The sequence below is a fragment of the Podarcis vaucheri genome (genome assembly GCF_965113315.1).
Source record: "Podarcis vaucheri genome assembly, chromosome: 1".
Classification (NCBI taxonomy): Eukaryota; Metazoa; Chordata; class Lepidosauria; order Squamata; family Lacertidae; genus Podarcis; species Podarcis vaucheri.
Genome location: NC_138759.1, coordinates 33,347,129 through 33,356,719, shown reverse-complemented (window position 1 = coordinate 33,356,719; position 9,591 = coordinate 33,347,129). Strand labels below are relative to the sequence as shown.

Here is a 9,591-nt window from a genome sequence, read left to right as displayed (position 1 = left end):
GCTGCTGAGGTGAATGCGAGGTGCGCGAGAGTGACGTGAGCGTCACTTCCCCCCACAAAATGGCGGCCGTGGTGGGTCTGTCACCGTGCCGGGGCGTTGGGCCCCTTTTCGGGAAGGGCCTCTGTCTCCGGAGCGGCCTTGCCCGTTCCCTCGTGCGGCGGGGCTCGGTGAGACCCAGTGGCTCGACGGCGGTGTACGACGTGGTGGTATCGGGTGGCGGCATGGTCGGGACCGCCATGGCTGCTGCACTGGGTAGGAGGCAGATCACCAGGCTAGAGACCCTCCTTGCACAGGTCATATTCGTAATTTTAATCCCTGCAAGCTCCTGTCCTCGGGCTCGTTGGTGGTATATAGGGGACCATTGGCCCCCCCGACGTAATTTAGGCAATAAATGCGTTGTGGGCTACAGTGTTTACAGCTGTGCTGATGTATATACATAGTTACTGTTTTCTTCAAATACACCATTTTAGCGGTGAATCTTCGCGATATGGACTGAAATCTCGTGTCGGTCGTGTTGAGGAGTTTCATACCAATCATGTATTTCGCCAACATTGAGTGCATGCCAGTGGCAGCACCTGAATAGACTGGAGGAACAGCTCTCTAAAGGGCTTTAACTGTAACAATATTCCAAGGTTATTGGTGCATGGAATACTCTGGCTGCGTCCAAATATTGAAGAATGCATTAACTTGTATTCTTCTGATCAGGTGGAGTTTGTTGTTAACAGTGTTAGCTTATTCAGTAAAAACAACAAGGAGTTTTGTGGCATAAGCTTGAAAGAACTAGTGTCCATTTCATCAGAGTCCGTTTCAAGTGCTGCCCTGAGTTGTTTTTGTGAATATTTACTCATATGTACACTGACATATTTCTGCATTTAATTTGACTTCACTGCTTACAACCCCCTTCCCCCTCCGCTGCAACCATGTGTATATGTACACTGACATTTTTCTGCATTTAATTTGACTTCACTGCTTACAACCCCCTTCCCCCTCCGCTGCAACCATGTGTTTAGATATCAGAAACTCAGGAAAACACATCATGTATTGGATGAAGTGGACTGTATTCTACAAAAATCTATACTATAATTTAATTTTTGTTTTTAAAGTGCCACAAGATTCAAGTCATCTCAAAAGCTTTTAGTCGCTATTTTTTAAATCAACAGTTTATTTAGGCTCTAAAAGAGAAAAGCTAGAACTGTTAGCTTTCACTTTTCGGAGTTAAAGAGTGCTAAACAATTCTGCATGTTCAGGGGAAGATGTAAAATAGATCTCTTGTAAACTCCTGTTGCAGAATGTTAAATTATTGATTAATCTTGGTTAAAATGTTATTAAACATCTGGCTTTTTCTTTTAATAAGGGCATGATGTTCATCTGTCTGATAAGAAAATTCTGCTACTTGAAGCCCGTCCAAAGAAAGTGTCTAACCAGTTGCCCAAAACTTACAGTAATAGAGTCAGTGCTATCACCCCTGGTTCAGCCACACTTCTCAGTAGTAAGTATAGCATTTGCCCATTATCTGGTTGCCAACTATGCGTGCATGGGGTTTTGATGTTGGAATATGAAATTACAAATGTGGGTCTTTAAAATCTTGTGTGCCGCATAGGATACTGGCTTTGGATAGATGGGGAGAATAACATTGTAGAACCCCATACATTGTAGAACTGGCTTGAGTCACCTAGAGTGGAATGCACCTTTAATGGTCACTTGTTGAAATTAATTTTCAGGTTCACACGTGAGCTCTTTGTTTGGAGGTCAAAAATAGTTACCAGCCTGTCATATTTCTGGCCTCAGTAATCATCTAGTGTTATAGCTAGCATCTAATAAAATAGTCTGTTGATGTGAAATTCTGGAGTTTCTTACTACAATATGTAGTGATGGCTGCTTTAAAAGGGCAGCTTAAAAGCTGGGCAACTCTAGAAGGGAATTAGATAAATTCATGGAAGTTAAGGCTATAAGGATCTGTTTGACTGGACCTAACTGTCCAGGGATCCTTTACCTTTATCTTAGTCATGTATTTCCATCAATATCAGGCTATACTAGTCTGAATACCAGTTGCTGAAAAAACATAAAGAAGAGAGTACTATTATGCACATGTCCTTGTGGCCACTGTGTGAACAAAATTCTGGACAAAATGAGCATTTGGTCTGATTCAGCAGGATTTTCTTTGTGTTATGATTTCCTAGTTAGTTGCTTATTGGGACATGTCCAGATTACGTCACTGTTTCTGTTCATAATTGCTTGGCTCTGTGCATTGGGGGTATTTTCTTAGAAATTGTCGAGTATAATTAAATGGTGCACCATTCCTTTAGTCAGCTTCTGACAAACATCTTAGAACTTTCCTCTTCATAACCAAATCTGCTCATCTGTGAAACAACAGGTGCTTTTTCTTATTTATTTCCCTAAAATAGTTTATACAGACAACTAAGCATTTGGAGAATTGTAGGTTACTCATTGCTACTCCAAGGTTTGCCCTGAAGCTTCCATAACAGTGTCCTTGCTTTCACCATCCTTGGGGACTTCACTGCTTTTGTTTCTTACAACCATCCACATCCCAACTAGACAGTTGGGCCACAGTCAAACCACAAGCAAATAAGGGAGAGTAGAAAGAAACCAGATGGAAATAGTGAGGGAATTTGAATTGGTACTGAGGGTTCCCCATTAAAAGTTTGCAGAGTGTCAGAACAATTCCTTTAATGTTCTCTTTCTTTTCTAGGTTTTGGTGCTTGGGATCATATTTGCAGTATGAGAATCAAGCCATTTCGGCGGATGCAGGTGCCTGGTACTGCAACATATATACTGTGTCTGTGGGTGGTAATGTAATTATTAAGTCCATGCAAGCAAGGACATTCTATTTTGTTTCTGGGGTCTTGTGCAAAGGGTTCATATATATTCTTTGCAGGGAGATGCGTAAACTAAACTCTCAACAGGAACATTAGTATTTCCTGGTGGGTTCCCCCTTTGCACAGGCCTCAAAAGTGTGAAAAGAGGATAACTCAGTCATGCATCCTCTGTTGCTGCTTCCATGTGCATGTTAAGTTGATTAAGGTTAACTAGTTATGTGTTAATTACCTGAACTTGCTCAGTGTCCTCAGAAACCATTAGGTGGGAGGTGTACATACAACTGAACTCATGTTTTGGGGCATCTACTTTTGGAACTCTCTGCTTATTGATATCAGGCAGGTGCCTTTACTGTTTTTGGTGCCTGCTTAAAACATTTTTGTTTACGTGAGCCTATCCAGACATGTAGATGTTGACATCTTTTAATCTCTTTTCCTGTTAATTTTTATTATTTTTGAATGTTCTGGTTTTTAACTGTATTTGTTGATAATTTTAATGTTTCTCATAAGCTTCTAAGAGATTTCACAAGCGGTATAAAAATACTGTTAAATAAAAATATAAGTGAAGTGCTTTGAGTTCTTAAGAATGGCATATAAATAATAAGTAGTGGACCACTTGGAGAAGAAGCTTATCATTTTTGTATTTCCTTTCTTTTTCACACTAATGTCATTGTCTTGATTCTCCATTTATCAGAGGTTACCTTGCATTTTGTACATCACGATAAAGGAGAAAATGTCTGTTCTTGGGTCTTGTATCCTCTTTGCTGTTGTTAATACTGTTCCTCTTCTCTACAGGTGTGGGATGCTTGTTCTGAGGCCATGATAATCTTTGATAAAGATAACTTGGAAGACATGGGTTATATAGTGGAGAATGATGTTATCATGTCTGCTCTAACCAAACAGCTGGATGCAGTTTCAGGTAGGAACTACTTTCTCCAATATTGGTTTACATGAAACTCTCTGTTATTTGGGTTGAGTGGAGGCATGTGATAATTGGATACATTTATGTCCATCATATAACTTGGGGTTATAGCAATCAACTTTAGAAGTACAGTGGTGCCTCGCAAGACGAAATTAATTCGTTCCGCAAGTCTCTTCGTCTTGCGGTTTTTTCGTCTTGCGATGCACGGTTTCCCATAGGAATGCATTGAAAATCAATTAATGCGTTCCTAGGGAAACCGCCTTCAGACCAGGTCCGGGGACAGTCTGTCCCCGGACCTCTTCTGAAGGCTGGGGGGGGGGCTTTTATTCCCACCCCCAGCATTTTAAAAAACCCCGGGACAGCGGAGGACTTCTCCGCTGTCCGGGCGATCTTAAAATGCTGGCGGGCGGCATTTTAAAATCGCCCCGGGACAGCGGAGGACTTCTCCGCTGTCCGGGGTGATTTAAAAGCCCCTGGGAAGGCAGGCAGGGGGGACAAAGACTTTCGCCCCCGGCCCGCCTTCAGAAGGTGTTCCCGCCCCCCTGCTCGGCTTCGCAGCAGCGCTACGAAGCACAGCGGTGGGGCAGGTGTTCCCGCCCCCCCGTCCGGCTTCGCAGCAGCGCTACGAAGCCCGGCGGTGTGGCAGGTGTTCCCGCCCCCCCACCCCGCTTCGGAGCAGCGTTCCGAAGCGGGGTGGCTGGGGCGGGTGTTCCCGCCCCCCCGCCCGGCTTCGCAGCTGCGCTACGAAGCCCGGCGGTGGGGGAAGGTGTTCCTGCCCGGCTTCGCAGCAGCGCTACGAAACCCGGCGGTGGGGCAGGTGTTCCCGCCCCCCCCACCCCACTTCAGAGCACCGTTCTGAAGCGGGGCGGTGGGGGAAGGTGTTCCCGCCCGGCTTCGCAGCAGCGCTACGAAGCCCGGCGGTGGGGCAGGTGTTCCCGCCCCCCCACCCCGCTTCGGAGCAGCGTTCTGAAGTGGGGCGATGGGGGAAGGTGTTCCCGCCCCCCCCCTCTTCGGAGCACCGGGAGAAGCGATCTCCCCGCAGCCCCTTGCTTCAAAAGAGGTCCGGGGGCAGCGGGAAGCGCTTCCCGCTGCCCCCGGACCTCTTTTGAAGCAAGGGGCGGTGGGGAGAAGCGATCTCCCCACAGCCGCTTGCTTCAAAAGAGAAGACCCGCTGTCCCCGGGGCAAGCTTCGTTTTGCAAAGCAAGCCCATAGGGAAATTCGTCTTGCGAGGCAACTTGAAAACAAAAAAACCTTTCGTTTTGCGAGTTTTTCGTCTCGCGAGGCGTTCGTCTTGCGGGGTACCACTGTATAGAAATTAAATAAATAATGATTATGCTTTCTTGAAATTGGGTCCTTTTCAGTATGGTACAGTGTCTCTGCCAGTAGCTTAGAAACTCGGAGATACCTAACCAACAGCCAAAAAAGTACTTAAAGATAGGAATTCGGCAAATTAGTGAGCTGTTCTGCCTGAGTAGTTTAGGTTTCTTTGCTTCCCTCATTTGGTGACATCAATATATTGTGCCCCCATCAGACCGCGTTGAAGTTCTTTACAGGAGCCGAGCAGTTGGCTACTCCTTGCCCCTTCCTTATGAAACCTCTGACTCAAGCCCTTGGATCCAAATTGATTTAGCAAATGGACGCAGGCTACAGACCAAACTGTTGGTAAGTAAGCCTTCATCTTCTGTTTGGTTAGGCACTATCTCTTCCTAGGTTCTTCCGTTGGATTTGGTGGTAATCTCATGTGGTGCTACTCAATCAGCACGAGGGGTTATAATGGTTAGTAGTAAAACATGTTCAGTGTGGTTATACATGGATTAACATTGTGATTCTAAACATGCTTACTAGGAAGCAATTAAATATGATGACATTCTGGGTATAGGAAAAAACCATTTTTATACATAAAGAATCTATATATTGAAGTGAAGAGGAAATATTTGGGTTTCTATAACTAGTTAGTGGCTGATTATTCATAATGAGACTTGAAGGAATTCATTTTTGTTAAAACTGTTAATGGGTTCTTTTAACCTCTTTTGTCCACAGATTGGTGCAGATGGGCAGAACTCCATAGTCCGGAAGGCAGCTGGTATTCAAAATATTCAGTATCAATATGGACAGTCAGCTGTAGTTGCTACCCTTCACTTATCTGAGGTCAGATCCTAGAAAATTGGTCATTTGGGCTGTATCTTCTGAACAGTCAAAACAGGTGATGGAAACTTGATAATATGAATCTGTCTTCTGGTTTTCATGTGCCGCAGGCAACAGATAACAACGTAGCATGGCAGAGATTCCTTCCATCAGGACCAATTGTTCTCCTCCCGGTAAATAACTTAGTAACACTTGACTTGCCCATTTTTTATATTTGTCTTTTGCCTTTCTTTGTTTAAGCGCTAGTTTGATATTAAAAAAAATCAGTTGCTGTATGTTGTTTCATCTTCATTAATCCTCCTCTTAAAGTTATGAACTCCTTGCACTTGTTTAGGGTGGGGGAAGTTATTTTTTAGAGACGTAATGGTTGGATATTTTGTGTTTTTAATTCCTGGTCCTGGGTCAGCTCTCTGACACTGTCAGCTCTTTGGTTTGGTCCACGTCACATGAGCATGCATCCCAACTTCAGAGAATGGATGAGGAAAGTTTTGTGGATTCTATCAATTCTGCTTTCGTGAGTACCTTCCTCTTTTTATTTATGTTCTCCTAGCAAGAGGCACGAGAATCAATAAGTTAGGGTGGTATTCAAAAAAACAAGTTTGGGTGGTATTCAATTAAGTTTTGCTTAGAATAGACCAGTGGAAATGGACTTAATTTAAAATAAAAAAATTCCTTCCTGTAGCACCTTAAAGACCAACTAAGTTAGTTCTTGGTATAAGCTTTCGTGTGCATGCACACTTCTTTCAGATACATGTGTATCTGAAGAAGTGTGCATGCACACGAAAGCTTATACCAAGAACTAACTTAGTTGGTCTTTAAGGTGCTACAGGAAGGAATTTTTTTATTTTGACTATGGCAGACCAACACGGCTACCCATCTGTAACTGGACTTAATTTAGTTATGTTCATTAATTTCAGTGGGTGTGTTCTGAGTATTTGAATGTCACCCTTTATTTCTAATAAGTTGTGTGTTTGTGGTAATTCCTGTGCAGAGGGAATATATTTCTAGCATCAGTTGGAGATGGAACAGATCTTTCTTTCTTTCTTTCTTTCTTTCTTTCTTTCTTTCGCTGTGAGCAAGTAGTTGGGTTTTTTCCCCTGGCAACCAGACCTTGTGAAAACAATTTTTATTTTGTGTAACAGTTCAGCTCACATCTTTTGGTACACTGCCAAATGTAGTCATTTATACATTGCGAGGAGACACTGAAAATAGTAACTAAATTAATTCATGCTTAGATATCCCATACAGAAGTTCATGTTTTTGGCTACTGAAATTGAAAGTGAAGTGCTGACCTGGGTTTTTGAAGCTTTGTCATAGTCTTCAGTAATACAGATGTCAATCTTTCCACTTTTTATTGCACCATATGTGGTGATTGTTTACATATTTTATACTTTAGCTTTGAAATATTGTGCATGGTCATTGGTAATCTTGTACTGTATTACACTGGCAATATAGAAACTACCATAGCAGAGTTGTAATATGAGAAGCTATGGCCTACATGAGGGTATCCTTTGCTAGAATACCTCCTCATGCCACCATCTCCCTCTTTGAAGGTTAGATAGATAGTGGAATGCTCCTCCCATCTGAAATGCAAATTCTGTGTTGTCTTGCTTTTATTTTGTGCATGAAACACATGGAGTTGATTTGCAAAAACCGAGGCCCTGGTGGTTGTGGACCCCACCATAGGTTTCTTGTGAGTCCTGTATGCAAGATATTTTGCGGGCAGATGATTAGCAGAGAAACTGTTTTATTCTAAGATAAGGATTTCTTAAAACTTAGTAGAGTTTCAGTTCTGACTCTCATACTCTTGTAATCTATTGGTAATATTAGAGTGTTGTATAAATAAATCTATCGTTATTCAGTGGAGCAACGCAAATCACTCTGACTTCATTGATACTGCTGGATCCATGTTCCGATCTGCTGTCTCTCTCTTGATGCCATCGGGGACTGCAGCCCGTCAGCTGCCCCCAAGCGTTGCAAAAGTGGATCCAAAGAGCCGAGCTGTGTTCCCTCTTGGACTGGGGCATGCAACAGAATATGTCCAACACCGTGTGGCCCTTATTGGGTAATTGCACATTGAGGAACTTTAATGCTGCGATAAGGGTAGATTTGGTCTGGGAAGAGGAGTTCTTAACTGATGGGAGTATGCTGTTTTTAGTTCCGGAGGTTGAGATTCTTGAGGGTATAACATTAATTTTTGAGGGATTGGTGGATTGTGTCTGGAGAAAACACATGTCTACCTAGTTTAACCCATGTCCCTAGACACTAGAATGTTAACAGGGATGAATACAAATTGTGGGAGAAGTCAGCAGGTATCAAGTGGGGTGGTCGTTTAAGGTTCTAGTGAGGGACAAAAAAGAGCTTTTGAGTCCCATATAGTGAAACTCAGGCAATAGTACTTGGCAGGGTTCTTGTGGAGTACCAGACTTTGTAACTGGCATAAGCTGACATTATCCTTTCCTTTTAGGGATGCAGCTCACAGAGTACATCCTCTTGCAGGTCAGGGTGTAAATATGGGCTTTGGTGACATAGCCTGCTTGAGGCAACTTCTCAGCGCTGCAGCATTTAATGGGAAAGACCTAGGTAAGAATTAAAAACTCTGAGGGGGAACTGATAGCACAGGCGACTGTCAGCTTAAGAGGGGGTTACGTTCCAAGTGATAGTCAGAATACACTGGGTGCAGTGGTGGGTGGGATTGCCAGTTTATTTTCCTGGATGCCCGCTCCCCCTTTTAATTTTTTTGCCATGCATGTAAAGCTGAAGGCACACAGGTTAAATGTGCCTAAGTTGCGAGTTACCTGTAATATGAAATGTCACTTCTAGGGTCTCTGCCATTCAACTTCTTGATGTACGATGTGTTTAAAGTTCTGGCTACTAGCTTTAGGAATAACACTACCCATTTTGGGGTATTTGTGGCAGGAACATTTTGTGCCTCACATTTTGTTCTCCTATAGACTAGGAGAAGCATTTCTCTGAAAATAGGAAACTGATGCCACCAGATTGGAGTTAATAAGGAAAGGACAAAGCTGCAACATGCCACCTATTCTCATTTACAAAAAGCTGTTTTAGAAAATGCTAATTCAAGATGTGCTAGTAGGAATCCAGGGTGTTAACACACTCTTATGTATTATTTGGGTCATGAATATATTACTGTTTTCCTGCTGTGATTTACACGGAATTCCAGAATGCCTGACTATAGAGACAACATAATTCACCATCTGGGATGCAATAGTACCACTGTTGTGCTGCTGCCCATCCAACATATGACAGAATATGACCCAAAAAAAATCCTTGCCCAGGATGAATTTCTTAACATACTATGAGTCAGCCCTGATTGAATAACTTTGTAGATGGAATCTAGCCCATAGGTACCTGTGGTGCAGCTGAATCACCAGTTAATTTACTCTGGAATAATCTTTCTGTTCTAGGCTCTTTAAAGCATCTACTACAGTATGAAAGAGAGCGGCAAAAGCACAACCTATCTCTCTTGGCTACAACAGACTTATTAAAGAGGCTGTACTCTACAAATATAGCTCCTTTTGTACTGCTAAGGACATGGGGATTGCAAGCAACTAATGCTGTTCCTCCAATTAAAGTAAGGTGTTTTTTTTAAAGTTGCTTATTAAGAAATTAAGATTAAGAAATTTGCTTAATCCCAAATAAGAGTGTGCAACCAGGGTGTAGCTTCC

At 42.9% G+C, this 9,591-nt stretch overlaps 1 protein-coding gene across 3 annotated transcripts in view; it reads left to right on the top strand.

Moving 5' to 3' along the window:
• The first annotated feature begins 26 nt into the window (after nt 1-26).
• Nucleotides 27-9,591, top strand: part of COQ6 (coenzyme Q6, monooxygenase) — an 11,478-nt gene continuing 1,913 nt past the window's right edge. The window contains exons 1-11 of one of the 3 annotated variants that reach the window (XM_082215028.1): nt 27-252; nt 1,355-1,489; nt 2,711-2,769; nt 3,630-3,753; nt 5,289-5,419; nt 5,798-5,905; nt 6,013-6,075; nt 6,309-6,416; nt 7,765-7,967; nt 8,370-8,485; nt 9,331-9,497. In XM_082215028.1, coding sequence (XP_082071154.1) covers nt 60-252; nt 1,355-1,489; nt 2,711-2,769; nt 3,630-3,753; nt 5,289-5,419; nt 5,798-5,905; nt 6,013-6,075; nt 6,309-6,416; nt 7,765-7,967; nt 8,370-8,485; nt 9,331-9,497 — 1,407 coding nt within the window. In that variant the 5' untranslated portion in view covers nt 27-59. The other 2 variants (XM_082215030.1, XM_082215029.1) reach the window with 2 other exon arrangements.